At 47.1% G+C, this 16,642-nt stretch overlaps 1 protein-coding gene across 1 annotated transcript; it reads left to right on the top strand.

Annotated features, from left to right (window-relative positions):
* The first annotated feature begins 1,508 nt into the window (after positions 1-1,508).
* Positions 1,509-6,700, top strand: Atp5if1 (ATP synthase inhibitory factor subunit 1). Its single transcript, XM_051171012.1, has 3 exons — positions 1,509-1,676; positions 1,769-1,860; positions 6,556-6,700. Exons 1-3 carry the CDS (start codon positions 1,590-1,592, stop codon positions 6,698-6,700), a joined length of 324 nt encoding a protein of 107 aa, XP_051026969.1. The 5' UTR covers positions 1,509-1,589.
* Positions 6,701-16,642: the final 9,942 nt, after the last annotated feature.

The following is a 16,642-nucleotide window of genomic DNA, read 5'->3' as shown; positions in this document are numbered from 1 at the left end:
ACTCTATAGACCAGGTTGGCCTGGAACTCAGAAATCTACCCGCCTCTGCCCCGTGAGTGCTAGGATTAAAGGTGTACCTGGGAAAATTAAAATGAAGGACCTTTGAGATAGCTCAGCAGAGCCAGGCACGGTGGTGCACAACTTTAGTCCCAGAGAGAGAAACGAGCCAGCTGGTCAGGGCTCTTACCTCCAAACCTGAGGACAGAGTGAAAGAAAAAAACAACAAAGACTCCCAAAAGTTGCCTTCTGACTTCAAACACACTACACACACTTCTTGTTGTTTTGTGACACAGAGTCTCTCTACATAGCCCTGGCTCCTGGAACTTACTTTGTAGACAAGGCTGGCCTTGATACTCAGAGATCCGGCTGCCTCTGCCTTCTGAGTTCTAGGCGGCAAGTACCAACAACATGCCTTGCTACACGTAATTTTTTTTCACACATCCCCATGAGTGGAATAAAAATATATATCCTATTTGAGACAGAATTTCTCTGTATAACTCTGGCTGTCCTGGAACTCACAGCGATCACCTTGCCTCTGCCTCTGGAGTGCTAGGATTAAAGGCGTGCTCCACCGCGTCTCACTTTGTGTTTAGCTCTTTAACGTAGATTTTTTTTTTTCTTTTGGTTTTTCGAGACAGGGTTTCTCTGTGTAGCCTTGGCCATCCTGGACTCACTTTGTAGACCAGGCTGGCCTCGAACTCACAGCGATCCGCCTGCCTCTGCCTCCCAAGTGCTGGGGTTAAAGGCGTGCGCCACCACGCCCTGCTGCAGCAAATGCTCTTAACTGCTGAACCATCTCTCCAGACCTGTTTGTTTGGTTTTTAAAACAGATGTGCCACTATGAAGTCCTAGCTGGCCCAGAATTCCCTAGCACAGGATGAACTAAACATATTTGCTCTTTTTCGCTGCGTGTCCCTCAGGAGTGGTGAGATTGCAGGTTTGTACCATCAGTTCCACTTCGTTGCATCACATAACCAGAAGTTATCTGGTGGTCCACTCAACGACACATTAATACAGTTCAAAAATACTAATTAACTACCTACTAAAGCTCTGGTGGCTTCACACTGTTGAGAGAGAACTGGGAAGTAGGATGTTAAAAAAAAAAAAAAAAACTGCTGAAGGCAGGATGACTAAGGATTCTCTGAGACCGCGACATTTAAGGTGAGAGAAGAGTCTGAAGTGACAATGCTACCACACACCCTGTAATTCCCCGATTTAAATTCCCATCGTTTACATTTTTAATAAAAATCGACCTTAAGCACTGAAATTATGCTGTGGGAGCGAACGACACGTCTCATTCTAATGGGACCAAAGCCAAGACTTCGCTTTCAGACACTGCTCCATAGACTCCAGGGTCACGATGTACGGGAACCTGGGTTAACAACAGTTGGCTAAAATATAAACCAGCATCCCTCTCTCAACAATCGCGGAGGACAGCCAGAGCCCCGGCCCCTCCCTCCTGATTCGCTATTTCGGTACTAGTCCCGCCTCTCCGCCTTCCGCATTGGCTGCTCAGCCGCCCTCGCTCTTAGCGCGCTAGGAGAGAAGCTGCCACGCCCGGAACCTTAGAAGGAGCGTTGCAGGCGACAATGGCAGGCTCGGCGTTGGCGGCTCGGGCTCGGCTCGGTGTTTGGGGCATGAGGGTCCTGCAAACCCGAAGCTTCGGCTCGGACTCGGTAGGTCACGACACCACCCACGGCCCATCCCCAGGGCGCGGGTCCTCCCTCCGTCGTTGTGCCGTTTTCCATGCCCATGTCTCTCCCTGCAGTCGGACAGCATGGACCCTGGCGCTGGCTCCATCCGAGAAGCCGGTGGGGCCTTCGGAAAGAGGGAGAAGGCCGAAGAGGATCGGTACTTCCGGTGAGGCCCCAGTTTCCCTTTCTGTCCTTTTTCTACGCCCTCTGTCGCTCCACCCATCTTTACCTGATCCCTTGGGGCGCCCATCTTCTGGCTGAATTCCTAGGCCGTTGAAGCCATTGCGTCTCAACACGATTGAAGACAGCTAACATCACACTCCTGGCCTCCCGCCCAGCCCTCAACCTTTTACACTCGGTCTGCAGGACCTCAGCCCAAGGCTCGCCTCCAAATTTATCATTTGCTGTCCTCTTCCTCGCCCTCTGCAACCTTGGTGGTGCGAGACTCCCCCAGGCCTGTTATTTACCGCCATCCAGCCAAAATGTACAGATCCTCTGAGCTCGGCTCACTCACCAGTCGCCTCATCTTTTCTCCCCCAACCGCCTGCTCCCCGATTTAGTTTTGTAAAGGCTGCGTCCGTTCCCTGAGACCCTCCGACCCGGTCAGCTATTTCTAGCTCCTACACGTATTCTGCAATTCTTTTCAAGAACTAGCTAGTACCTACTCAAGGTAGACGTCCCCCATTTCAGGAGACTTTTGTACCTACTCAAACCCTGGGTTGTCGGTATCTGTCAACTGGTTAGAAATAAGGAGTAAACCGGTCCGTGGTGGCGCACACCCTTAATCACAGCGATCGGGAGGCAGAGGCAGGCAGATCTCTGTGAGTTTGAGACCAGCTTGGTCTACAAAATGAGTTCCGAGACAGCCAAGGCAACACAGAGAATACTTGTCTTGAAAAAAGCCAACCAAACAAAAAAGTTCACCATAATTTTGGGGCTGGAGAGATGGTTTAAGAACACTGACTATTCTTCCAAAGCACCTGGGTTCAAATCCCAGCAGCCACATGGCAATTTACAACTGTCTGTAAGTCTGTAATTCCAGAAGGAATTTGACACCCTTTCACAGACATACATGAAGACAGACTGCCAATGTAAATTAAAAAAAAAAAAAAAAAAAAAAAAAAGACGCACTACAGCAAATTGTGACTTAAAAAGGAAGAAAGAAAGAAATAGGGAGTGGACTAGGTCTATCTGCGACCTTTTCCCAGCCCTGAGTTATCTTTAGCTAACTCCTGGCCACACTGGAGAGAGGCCAGAAACTAATCTTGCTTCCGTTTCTCCTTTGGTCTCTATACTAAGTCTTTGAGGGTTGATGCTCAGTTATGGAGCTTAAACACGCAGAGGCCCGGTGTTCAAATCTCAGAACCAAAACCACAATTATAAAAAACAAACAAACAAAAACCATCACAATTATCAGGATGGCAGCCTCAGCCTTCCGAGCTTATACTTTTCAGCTCTTTTTGTTTGTTTGTTTGTTTGTTTCAAGACAGGGTTTCTCTGTGTAGCCTTGACTTGCCTTGGCTGGCCTGGATTTGTTTTGTAGACCGGGCTGGCTTTGAACCCACAGTGAACTCTACCTCCCCGGGTGCTGGGATTACAGGCTACCGGGAAAGGGGGAGGGGGGTGGCACCACGCCTGATAGAACCTCTATTCTTTACCTTAAGTATTATTGTTTTGGGGAGGGGGGCTTATGTTTTGGTTTTCTTCTTCCAAAGATTCCTTTTTAATTCTGTGACTGTGTGGACACATGCACATGCGTAAAGGTGCCCATGAGAAGCTAGTGGGTGCTCCTGGAATTAGAGAGCAGTTGTGAGCTGTTGGCGGGGATGCTGGGAACCAAACTGACGTCCTCCGCGAGAGCAGCATGCAGGGCCTGGAGAGGTGGCTCAGGGACCGAGAGCACCGACTGCTCTTCCAGAGGACCCGGTTCTATTGCCGGTGCCCACGTGGTGTCTAACAACTGTTTATAGCTCCAATTCCATGGCACCGCATACCCTCTGCTGGCCTACATGGGCAGTGCATGCATGTGGTGCATTAAACATACATGCAGACGCCAGGTGTGGTGCACACCTGTAACCCAAACACTCTGGAGGCAGAGGCAGAAGCAGGCCGATCTCTCTTGAGTTTGAGGCCAGTCTGGTCTACATAGCGAGTGAGTTCCAGGAGTGCCATACATAAATACCATATATATGCTGGCAAAACACTCATACACATAATTTTAAAACAAATAAATCTCGGGCGGGAGGGATGGCTCAGAGGTTAAAAACACTGCCTGCTCTTCCAAAGGTCCTGAGTTCAATTCCCAGCAACCACATAGTGGCTCACAACCATCTATACTGAGATCTGGTGTCCTCTTCTGGCATGTAGGCACGCATACAGGCAAAACACTGTATACTTAATAAATATTTTTTTTTTAAATCTCAAAAAGAAGCTGATCATGTTTGTGATTTATTTAAATGTGTGTGAGACACACATGCCTGCATGCATGTTTGTGCCAAGTGTGTGAGGACCAGCCTAAGCCAAAGGCAGGCAGATAGATCCTCTGGAGTTGGATTTACAGGTAGTTATAAATTCCTATGGGATGGGCTGGAGAGATGGCTCAGAGGTTAAGAGCACTGTTTGCTCTTCCAAAGGTGCTGAGTTCAATCCCCAGCAACCACATGGTGGCTCACAACCATCTATAATGTGATATGATGTCCTCTTTGGGCCTGCAGGTGTACATGTAAGCAGAACACTGTATACATAATCAATATAAATAAATAAATTAAAATAAATAAATAAATAAATTCCTATGGGAGAAAAATATATTCTGTTAATGTCAGAGCCATCTCTCCACCTTCAATTTTATTGTGTATTTTATGTATATGTGTGTATTGCCTGCATGTATTGAGCACCTCACACCTGTGCCGGCTAGAAGAGGGCACCGGATCCCCTGGAACTGCAGTTACATATGGTTGTGAGCTGCTGTTTGGGGTGCTGGAACTGAACCCAAGTTCTCTGCAAGAGCAGGTTGCTTTTAATCATTGACCCATGTTCCCAGTCGCAACTCGGGGAGCTTCAATCGGAACTGATCCAAAGACCGCAGTTGGCTCCCCTAGAACTGGAGTCACAGATGGCTGTCGGCCACTGTGTGGGCGCTGGGAACCGAACCCGGGTCCTCTGCAAGAGCAAGCAGTGCTCTTAACCGCTGAGCCATCTCTCCAGCCCTGGTTGCAGTTGTGTTCGAATTCAGGCTGGCCTCAAACTTGCAGCGGTCCCTTCTGTCTCAGCTCTCAAGCTGCTGAGACTACAACTGTGAGCGCGGACTCAGCCTGCCTTAGGTCTCCCTGGTGGGCATCAACGATTCCCTTGGGAGTTGGTGAAATGGCCCAGAGGGTAAAGGTGCTTTATAACCAAGGCTATGGACCTGCGTTTTGATGCCGGGGACTCACGTGATAGAAGGAAAGAACTGACTCCCACAGACTTCACCCGCTACCACCCCCTCACCCCGTGCACACATGCGAACAAAGGAGGTGCTGTGGAAAAAAAAATGTTTTTTGTTGTTTTGTTTTTTTATTATTATGTATACAGTGCTCTGCCAGAAGAGGGCATCAGATCACATTAGAGATGGTTGTGAGCCACTATGTGGTTGCTGGGAATTGAACTCATTTCCTCTGGAAGAGCAGTCAGTGCTCTTAACCACTGAGCCGTCTCTCCAGTCCCCAGAAAAAAAAATTGTTTATTAATAGCTATTATTAAACCAAGCCATATAATTATTACAACAGGTATTATTTATCCCACTATCAACCAATAAAAGACACAGACACCTGTTCTGTTTTTTGTTTTGTTTGTTAAGATTTATTTATTCCATATACAGTGCTCTGCCTGCATGTATGCCAGAAGAGGGCAGCGGATCTCATTTATAGATGGTTGTGAGCTACCACGTGGTTGCTAGGAATTGAACTCCAGACCCTGGAAGAGCAAAGTCAGTGCTCTTAACCGCTGAGCCATCTCTCCAGCCCAACCTGTTGTATTTTTACTATGCCTTAAGCCTGGGGCTGGAAAGATATAATAAGCCCCCTAAGCTACCTTGTTACCTCCCAGCCCCACGTCCCATGCGAGCTGCAGTAATCATCCCTATCTGGGCTACTTCCCGCCCCAATCCCATGTTTGTGCTTTCCCTCTGCTTCTCTCCAGCATCGCTGATTCTCAGATCACATTCCTCCTGGCCACCTGGTGCTCTCCACACTCACCCATGGCAGTCCAGCTCCCTTCCCCTCTACGACTGTCTCTCCCCTTCCCTTAATCCTTCTGTCTTCCAAGCCCTTGAATTTTGGCCACACCCACCTCTCTTTTGCTCTGCCCAGATGTAGGCATTTTATCGATATGGTAGCAGATTTATAATAACTGCCATAAAATTTATAGGCTAGCCGGGCGGGGTTGCCACATGCCTTTAATCCCAGCACTCTTGAAGCAGAGGCAGCCAGATTGCTGTGAGTTTGAGGCTAGCCTGGTCTACATACAAAGCAAATCTAGGACAGTCAAGACTACCCAGAGAAACCCTGTCTCAAAAAAAAAAAATAAATAAATAAATAAATAAATAAATAAATTTATAGGCTATTAATAGTAAAATTTATAGCCTTTTTATTTTCTGCAACATAAATGTTATAAAAGTAAAATAAAGAGCCAGGCATGGTGGTACACACTTTTAATCCCAGCACTCAGGAGACAGAGGCAGGTGTGTGGATCTCTTAGAGTTCAAGACCAGCCTGGTCTACAAAGCGAGTCTAAGACAGCCAGTGTTACACAGAGAGACTCTGTCTTAGAGAAAAAGAAAGAACGAGGGTTGGAATTAAACCCTTAGCCCACTGTTTCCTTGCAGAGAGAAGACGAGAGAGCAGCTGGCTGCCCTGAAGAAACATCACGAAGATGAAATCGAGCAGCACGTGAAGGAGATCGAGCGGCTGCAGAAACAGATTGAGCGGCATAAGAAGAAGCTGAAAACTCTAAAGGACAACAGCAATTAGCTGTCCACAGCTCCTCCTGGGATGGCCTGTGTAGCGTGCCCCACTCCCGCAGAGTGAGTTTTGAGTGATGAATATTTGGTTGTGTGCCACTCACAGAGAATAAAGTTATCACCAGTAAACTGTGCCTGATGCCTTCTATTTAGAGCGGCAGTCCCCAGCCTGTGGGTTGAGACCCTTTCATGAGAGTCACCTGAGACTGTCGGAAATATCAGATACTTGCTTTATAATTTATAGCAATAGCAGAATTACAGTTCTGAAGTAGCAGCCAAAAAAGAAAAGGGGCCGGGCATCGTGGCGCACACCTTTAATCCCAACACTTTGGGAGGCAGAGGCAGGTGGATACCTGTGAGTTTGAGGCCGGCCTGGTCTACAAAGTGAGTCCAGTACAGCCTAGGCTACCCAGAGAAACCCTGTCTTGAAAAAACAAAAAAAGAGAGAGAGAGAGAGAAATACAGTAGTTGTTTTAGTTGTTTGAGATGCATAAGTTGTTTTATTACTTGTATTTTGGCTTACAGAAGTGCCAGTTCTGGGTGGCTTCCGGGGAAACAGTATTTTATCAGAAGAATGGGGATCACTATCTCCCAGAATCTCAGGACATGAACAATCCGGACTGAACAGGCAGAGCAGCTCCCTGAGTGGCAGGAGCAGCTCTGTCTAAACAGCTTCCAAGCCAGCCCTGTCATCGCTGGAGCACTCTCTGCTTTTTGTGTTTGTTCTAATTTAATGTACTGCCCTGGCTGTCCTGGACTCACTTTGTAGATCAGGCTGGCCTCGAACTCACATGGATCCGCCTGCCTCTGCCTCCCGAGTGCTGGGAGTATAGGCATGCACTACCATGTTATTAGAATTTTCTTAAATTACATTTTTCTTTTTCTTTAAATATTTATTTATTTATTATTTATTTATACAGTATTCTGCCTGCATGTGCCTGCACACCAGAAGAGGGCACCAGATCTCATTATAGAGGGTTGTGAGCCATCATATGGTTGCTGGGAATTGAACTCAGGACCTTTGGAAGAACAGCCAGTGCTCTTAACCTCTGAGCCAGCTCTCCAGCTCCAAATTCCATTTTTCTTATATGCATGTGTGGATGTGTGCCACTGCTTGGTGCGGAGGTCACAGGAGAGCTCTGAGAGAGTCGGCTTTCTCCTGCCTTATGAGTCCTGGAGACTGAACTCGGGTTGTCAGGATTGGCAGCAGGCGCTCTGCCCACTGAGACCTGTCACTGACTTGGTTTCTTGGTTTTTGTTTTTGTTTTGTATGTGTGTGTGTGTTTTAAACATTATTTTAGGTGTGGGGAAAGTCTAGGGACGGGGGTTGTGTTTGTGCCACAGATGTCAGAAGACAACTTGTGAGGGACCTCCATGGGGGTTCTGGGAACCAAGCTCAAGTCATTGTCAGGCTTGGTGGCAGCCACCTTTACCCACTGAGCCATCTCACCAGCCCATTTTTTTGTTTCTTTTTTCGTTCGTTCTTTCTTTTCTTTTTTTTTTTTTTTTTTTTTTTTTTTTGAGACAGGGTCTTTCTGTGTTAGCTTTGGCCCAGGCTGGGCTCGAACTCACAGCGATCCACCTGCCTCTGCCTCCCGAGTGCTGGGATTACAGGCGTGCGCCACCACGCCCGGCTTTTCTTTTCTTTCTTAACTAGTCCTATGGAATTTTACAAAATGGATTATTTACAACTTGCACAAAATTTCTACGTACAGATCATGTTACAATTATTTGCTTATTACATCTCAAGTTACTTTTGGCAAATTAATTTCATTAATTATGCATACTTTTTTAATAGAATTGATAGTACTGGAAATCAAAGGATCTTTCACATGCTAAACATGAACTCTACTGCTGAGCTACACCCCTGGTCCTAGTTTAATTTTACACCCAAAGGTGCTGAAACGGGCTGTGAGGTAACTTCCGGCAGGTCTCCTGATGAGGTCTGTCCTGAGCAAAAAGCTGTTACTTCAGAATGTGCTCTCAAAGCCCTTAGCTACAGTTCCAGGCTCTTTTGGGAGCCAAGAACTCCCCCTTACCTGTGGATCAGGTGTGAGGAGCGGTGTGGGTGGTCCTGTGGAGGTGAATGGAAAAAGGCTCCTTAGCAGGAGGTGTAGAAGTGGCTATGGTTGGCATTGGCTCCGGCGCGTTAGCTGTGACACTCTGTAACATGCTGTGACACGAATCCCCCATCAGCATGTCTGTGCATGTCCCTGCAACACAAACTTGTGATCCTAGCTGTTGGAGATTACCACAGCAGCTAACTCAAACGTTGTTTCCAGCTGGGCAGGAGTGTTGCATGCCTTTAATGGCAGCACCTGGGTCGGGGGGGGGGGGGGGGGGGGAGGCAGAAGCAGAGGCGGGCAGATCTCTGTGAGTACTAGATCGGTGTGGTCTATTAGAACAAGTTCCAGGACAGCCAGGACTCCACAGAGAAATCTTGTCCCGAAACAAAACAAAACCAAAAAAAAGTTGTTTTCAACCCAAGCTGCACACAGAAATATCGGTGGCGCAGGAGGGTGGAGGGGTGGGGGGGTGGGGGGTGGAGGGGTGGGGGGTGGAGGGGTGGAGGGGTGGGGGGTGGGGGGCAGGGTGTCTCTAGAAACCAAATCTCCCTGGGTTGGAGTCCCAGGCCTGGAAAGAGAAGTGGGGGGAAGGCGAGGAGGAAGAGGAAAAGGAAGCTCCCCATCATCCCAGGACCAGTTACATCCAAATGTACGACTGAAGTGATGGCTCAGTGGATGACATGCCTACTGCAGAAGCCTGAGGACCAGTAACTCTGGCATAAAGTAGGAAAGGGGAGGGTCGAGGCAGGAGGGTTGTGAAGTTAATTAGCATCAGCCTAGCCTAATGCATAAACTTCCATTTTCTTTCTTTTTTTCTTTTTCTTTTTTTGGTTTTACAAGACAGGGTTTCTCTGTGTAGCCCTGGCTGTCCTGGACTCACTCTGTAGACCAGGCTGGCCTCGAACTCACAGCGATCCACCTGCCTTGTCTCAGAACAAAAAGATGGAAAGCAACTGAGAGACTGAGAAAGACACCCTCCACACTCCTGCACTCATGTATGTATACACACCTTGTTGACTGTACCTGTACTCCACAGACACGCACAACCCCCAGATTGCCTTACACCCATAATCCCAACACTCCGAAGGCAGCCACAGGAGCACCTCAAGCCATCATGAACTCCTTTGCAAAACCTTATCTCAAAAGAAAAGGGAGAACTATGCGTGATGGCGCATGCTTTTAATCCCAGCACCCGGGAGGCAGAGGCAGGAGGATCACTGTGAGTTTGAGGCCAGCCTGGTCTACAAAGTAAGTCCGGGGCAGCCAAGGCTACACAGAGAAACCCTGTCTCGAAAAACAGAAAACAAAAAACAAAAACAAAAAAAAGAAAGAAGAAAAGGGAGCCGGAGAGATGGCTCAGCAGTTGAGAGCGCTTGCTGAACCAGGATCCATGCTTGGATCTTAACTCCCACATTGAGGCTCACAACTGCTTATAATTCAAATTCCAGGAGATCTAAGGCAAAGGCCATCAAGCATGGCTGTGGTGCATATACATGCAGGGAAAGATACTCATGCACATCAAATCTTATTATTTATTTATTTGGTTTGGTTTCTCAAAACAGAGTTTCTCTGTGTAGCCCTGTGTTAGAATTTGCTCTGTACAGCACTGGGAAGAAGCTGGGCGTGGTGGCGCACGCCTTTAATCCCAGCTCTCAGGAGGCAGAGGCAGGCAGATCACTGTGAGTTTGAGGTCAGCCTGGTCCACAAAGTGAGTCCAGGACAGCCAGGGGCTACACAGAGAAACCTTGTCTTGAAAAAAGATTTTGCTGGCCCTATCTCAGAGATCCAAGTGCCTCTGCCTCCCGGACCAGGTGCTGGGATTACAGGCCTGCGCCACCACACCCATCAAGATAATATTTCAATAAAATAAAAATCAAAACAATTTGATCCTGGACATTAGTATTTTCAAAAAAAATCTCCAGAGGTTTTTTTCCCCCCAAACTATGGCTAAAATTGCAAGTCTGTCTGTGTTTGAGCAGTTTATTTCCTGTACAAAACACCAGGCTGAAGGCACCAGCAAGGATGAAAATTCAGTTTCTATTCTTTTCACCAAGAGGGACATTCTACTTAAGGTGGCTCTGTGTGTGTGTGTGTGTGTGTGTGTGTGTGTGTGTTGGTCTCTTTGCCCAATTCCTTCAGAGAACCCTGGGTCATTTCTCCATTCCAGAAGCATAGTTGCATATCCTAGGTTTAAAAAAAAAAAAAAAGAAAGGAAGGCCCAGCTTGGTGGAGCACACCTTTAATCCCGGCACTTGGGAGGCAGAGGCAGGCAAATCACTGGGAGTTCGAGTCCAGCCTGGTCTACAAAGCGAGTCTAGGACAGCCAAGGCTACACAGAGAAACCTATCTCTAAAAACCAAATAAATAAATAAATAAATAAATAAATAAATAAATAAATAAATAAATAAAAAGAAAGAAAGAGGGTTGGAGAGGTAGCTCAGAGGTTAAGAGCACTGTCCGCTCTTCTAAAGGTCCTGAGTTCAATTCCCAGTAACCACATGGTGGCCCATGACCATCTATATGGTGCCCTCTTCTGGCCTGCAGGTGTACATGCAGGCAAAACGTTGTATAAATAATAAATAAATAAATAAATAAATAAATAAATAAAAGAAAACTAGGGCTTTGTTTCACATAGTGTTGTTCTGTTTTGTTTTTTGTGACAGGTCTCAGATGTCCCAGGCTGGCCTTGAACTCCGCTTTCCATGCAGCTAAAGAGAAGTCCACATGCATGGAGGCTGGGCTAGGATGCCCTGCCCTATCGCCTTTCCTTCCACCTTACTCTCTTGAGACAGGGTCACTCACCAGACCAGAAGCTCAGAGGTTTTCAGCCAGGCTGTCCAGCCAGTGTTAGACAGGCAGCTCTGCCTTCCACGGCATAAAAGTCATAATTGCCCCCAGAGTGCTGTGACTACGTACAAGTGACCCGGGAGATCAGAGCTGTTGGTGACCTTCTTCAGCCTTTCCTCAGAGGAGGGGGTGTCTAAGGAGTGTGATGATACAACCCCCCTCCCCCTTTAAGATTCCAGTTCCTTCCTCATGCACTTCCCAGTGAGCTGTACAAGGCCTGGTCATCTCAGGTGTACAGACCGGGGCAAGGTTAACTGAAGGGAGGGACTCGATCTGCAGCTATAAGGAAGTCATCATACATGCTGAAAGAAGGCTTTCCAAACAAGTCCAGTCCAGTGAAGTCACTGGTTTCCCAAGCTGGACTTCAGTGGGATCCTGCTTTGGCTTGTTATGGGTGCCCTCTAAGGAGGAGGTAGGTGTTTCTGTTTGTCTGTCCAGGGGAAGGGTTCTAACAAACATAACAGCCAGAAACCTTAGTAATCCTCCTGTCTCTCCTCTCCTCCCAGCCACGCTCTGCGTCTGCAGGCACACAGTTGCAGGCTTTGATTTTTGTTTGTTTTGTTTTTTCAAGACAGGGTTTCTCTGTGTACCCTTGGCTGTCCTAGACTCGCCTTGTAGACCAGGTTGGCCTCGAATTCACAGCGATCCACCTGCCTCTGCCTCCCGAGTGCTGAAATTGAAGACATGCACCACCACACCCAGCTTTTCTTTTCTTTCTTTCTTTTTGTTTTTTCCTTTTGCTTTTTGTTTGTTTGAGACAGGGTTTCTCTGTATATCCCTGACTGCCCTGGAACTCACTCTGTAGAACATGCTGGCCTCGAACTCAGAGATCCACCAGTCTCTGCCACCTGAGTACTAAAGGCATACACCACCATGCCAGGCTTGTGCCCAAGTGTTTTTATGGCTTTTTTTTTTTTGGTCTTATTTGAGACAGGGCTTCTCTGGGAAGCCAAGTTTTTAATGGCAGCTGCACAAAATAATAGACCTTGTCTCTTAAGTGGTAGGGAGAAATTAATGAGTATTTAACTACTATATAAAGGCATTAAGGACTGGAGAGATGGCTCAGAGGTTAAGAGCACTGACTGCTCTTCCAGAGGTCCTGAGTTCAATTCCCAGCACCCACATGGTGGCTCACAACCATCTATAATGTGATCTGACGCCCTCTTCTGGCAGAGCACTGTATACATAATAATAAATAAATCAATCTTTTTTTTTTTTTTTAAGGCATTAAAGAGCAAGGGAAGTGACTGGGAAACTCCTAACTCCTACTGTCTTCGCGTCCGACCTTGACCTCCAGCAAAGCTATGAGTCAATAAGTACTTGCGAAAATAGAAGGAAGTGGAGGCTGCTGGTGTTGCTCAGAGGCAGGAGGATTCCCTCACATGTTCCAAGGCCCAGGGTTTGATCTTCAGCACACACAAAAAAGGCAGGTGAGATGCCTCAGCGCAGAAGGGCACTCGCCAACAAGACCAAGGGTCTGAGTTGATCCCCAGAACTCAAATGGTAAAAGGAGAAAACTAACTCCCACAGGTTGTCTTCTGGCCTCCACATGCAAGCCGTGACACATGACACGCAAGAGCGCGCACACGCGCGCACACACACACACACACACACACACACACACACACACTAAATAAATAAAGGTGCATTTAAAAGAGAAGGTCTAAGCCGGGCGTGGTGGTGCACACCTTTAATCCCAGCACTCGGGAGGCAGAGGCAGGCGGATCGCTGTGAGTTCGAGACAAACCTGGTCTACAAAGTGATCGAGGCCAACCTGGTCTACAAAGTGAGTCCAGGATGGCCAAGGCTACACAGAGAAACCCTGTCTCGAAAAACCAAAAAATAAAAAAATAAAAAAGAGAAGGTCTAGGCATAATGTCACATACCTTTAAGCCCAGCACTCAGGAGGCAGAAACAGAAGCTCTCCGAGTTTGAGGCCAGCCTGGTCTACATAATGAGGTTCAGGACAGCCCCTGAGTGCTATAAAGACCCTGTTGTCTCCTTTAAAAAAAAAAAAAAAAAAAAGGAAAGTAGTGCTGGGGATTGACCTAGCGCCTTATTCCCGTGTGCTCTGTCACCGAGCCACACCCCAGCTCATGTCTTACTCCCCTTCCCCGTATTTCTGGCCTTGTAGTGCACATCTTGCTTTTACTTAAGTTATATTTTAAACGTGTATGGGCGTTTTTGCTTGTGTGTATGTCTGTGCACTACTGGCATGCCTGGTACCTGTAAAGGCCAGAAGAGGACATCGAATCCCCTGGAACTGTAGTTGCAAGTGATTGTGAGACACCCCGTGGGGGCTGGGAATCAAACCTAAGTCCTCTGTAAGCGCACCCAATGCTCTTATCTGCTGAGCCATCTCTCCAGGGTGCCCCCCCCCCTTTGCTTTTCTTTTTGGAACCAGAGAGCAGGGTCTCACTAAATTTCCCAACCAGTCATTGGGTCTGCCTGCTTCAGCCTCCCCAGGAGCTGAGATTACAGGCATAGGCTGCCAGCTCCAGCTAGTTTCCGACTCAGGTTCCTATAGATAATGTGGATAAGTTAAAAGGTCTGTACAATTTGTGATTGCTGAAAACATGAAACGACAAGTCTAGCTACTGGCCGGAAGCTCAGTGTCCCAAGAGAAATCACACATAGATTTTTTTTAACAAGGCAGGATTTAAAAAAATGATTTATTTATTTAGTATATATATGGTGTTCCACCTGCATGTGTGCCTGCACGCCAGAAGAGGGTATCAGATCAAATAGATGGTTGTGAGCCACCATGTGGTTTCTGGGAATTGAACTCAGGACCCTTAGAAGAGCAGTTGGTGCGCTTCACCTCTGAGCCACCTCTCCAGCCCCACAGATAGACTTTTTTGGTTGTTGTTGTTGTTTTGGTTTGGTTTATTTGTTTATTTTTCGAGACAGAGTTTCTTTGTGTAGCCTTGGATGTCCAGGACTTGCTTTGTAGACCAGGCTGACCTCGAACTCTCAGAGATCCGCCTGCCTCTGCCTTCCTGAGTCCTGAGATCAAAGGCATACACTTTATTTATTTAAGATGTATTTGTTTTATGTAAGAGTGTTCTATTTGCATGCCAGAAGAGGGCAGCAGATTCCACTATAGATGGTTGGGAGCCACCATGTGGTTTTCCCGGAATTGAACTCAGGAGCTCTGGAAGAGCAACCAGTGCTCCTAGCTGCTGAGCCATCTCTCTAGCCTTCAGAGGCGTGTAGTTCAAATTTGAGCCCAGGCTAGCCTCAAATTTGTGATCCTTCTGCCTCTGCCTCCTTCAGCAAATCCTACCAGTGTGTGCCACTACCAGCAAATAGGGGATTTTATGCGAAATCTCTCAAAAAAAAAAAATTTTTTTTTTTTTTTGGCAAGATAAGGTCTTGTGTAACATAGACCTCTGAAGGTACCTGTGTACATGCAGTGCAAATGCTTATATACAGGCACATACACATAAAATATGCAGTTTTTACAAGTAAAAGTTGAAGAGCCCAGTATAATGGCACAGACCTATAATCTTAGCACTCTAGCCGGTGAAGTCGAGGTTAGACATTCAGGGTCATCCTGTAGGCTACATAAAGTCCAAGGAAAGCTTGTACTACAGGAGACCCTGCCGTACATAAGAGCTTACAAAGACAGTACAAATAAGAAGTAAATTACAAAGATCATACAGCCAGGTTTGTAAAACCCAACTACTCAGGGGGCTAAAGTAGGGAAATCAACAGTTGCTTTTTCCCGGTCTTTACACGGACTTCTCTTTCTTTTCTTTTCTTTTATTTATTTATTTATTTTTTGTCTTTTGAGACTGCACTTACTGAATTACTAAAATTCACTGTGTAGCCCAGTCTGGCCTTGAACACATGCCTGTGCACCATCACACCCCACTTAAGGGTCTCCCCAAATTAAAAATGTAACCTATTGAAGCATTTAAATGTAAATGGGTAAAAATGTGTACAGATTTAGCCGGGCGTGGTGGCGCACGCCTTTAATCCCAGCACTCGGGAGGCAGAGGCAGGCGGATCGCTGAGTTCGAGGCCAGCCTGGTCTACAAAGTGAGTCCAGGATGGCCAAGGCTACACAGAGAAACCCTGTCTCGAAAAACCAAAAAAAAAAAAAAAAAATGTGTACAGATTTAAAACGCCAGGGAAGGTGATACACACTTGTAATATCAGTTACTTGAGAGGCTGTGGCAGGGGGATCAGTCTCTCTGGATACATAACGAGTTTGAGTTCCAGACCAGCCTGGTATACAGGAGACCTAGTCTCAGAAAGTTTAAAAAACAAAAACAAAAAAAAACCCGAAAAAACCAAGCCTTGAGCTACCTGCTCCTTTTCTGCTCGGGGAGGGCGGGGGAGAGGCAGGCGCTGCGTTCTACACCAATCAGAGCCCAGTTGACGGGCAGAGCATGAAGATTTTTAAAGACCCTTCCGGTCCCTTCCGCAGCCTCGGAGACTCGCTTCCTTAGTCAGCCTAGAAACCCGCCTGGTCCTATCCTGAGCGTCGCTGCCCGCTCCAATTGGCTCCTTCTAAGACCACGCCCACCGTCCTGTTCATTGGCCGCCGCGATTGACGTAAGAAGAGCCTGTTGCTGAGCACTCAAAAAAAAAAAAAAAAAAAAAAAAAAAAAGTGTTGCAGCTTTCGGCGTGGAGACTTCGGGGAAAACAACAATAACAATATAAATAAAATAACGACCCCGGCTCTGCTTCATTGACCACGTGGTTTGCACGAAGCCCTGTTGACGGGTTTCCTTGAATTAGCTTCCGTCCTCACAGCAGCCCTGCTTTGACCCAGCAGGAAACAGGTGCAGAGACTTGTCCAGATTTTACAAGGGTTTAAAGAGCTGAGACTGCAACCTTTATCCCCTCTGTCCTGATAGGGAGGCTTCGTGGGAACGGAGTGAGAGAAGAAGGACACCGTAGCAAACAGATGGGCTTTTGGCTTTTGCTTTTGCTTTTTGCTGTTTCTAGATATAAGCCCCTGAATCAGCTTTCCGAGGGTCTTTAGCGAATTCCTTCCCTCTTGAGCAGGGGCTTCCTGCCTGTGGGG

This window comes from Acomys russatus, chromosome 29 (genome assembly GCF_903995435.1).
Source record: "Acomys russatus chromosome 29, mAcoRus1.1, whole genome shotgun sequence".
Classification (NCBI taxonomy): domain Eukaryota; kingdom Metazoa; phylum Chordata; class Mammalia; order Rodentia; family Muridae; genus Acomys; species Acomys russatus.
The sequence above is the reverse complement of the archived record's forward strand: the minus strand, read 5'-3'. Positions and strand labels throughout refer to the sequence as shown.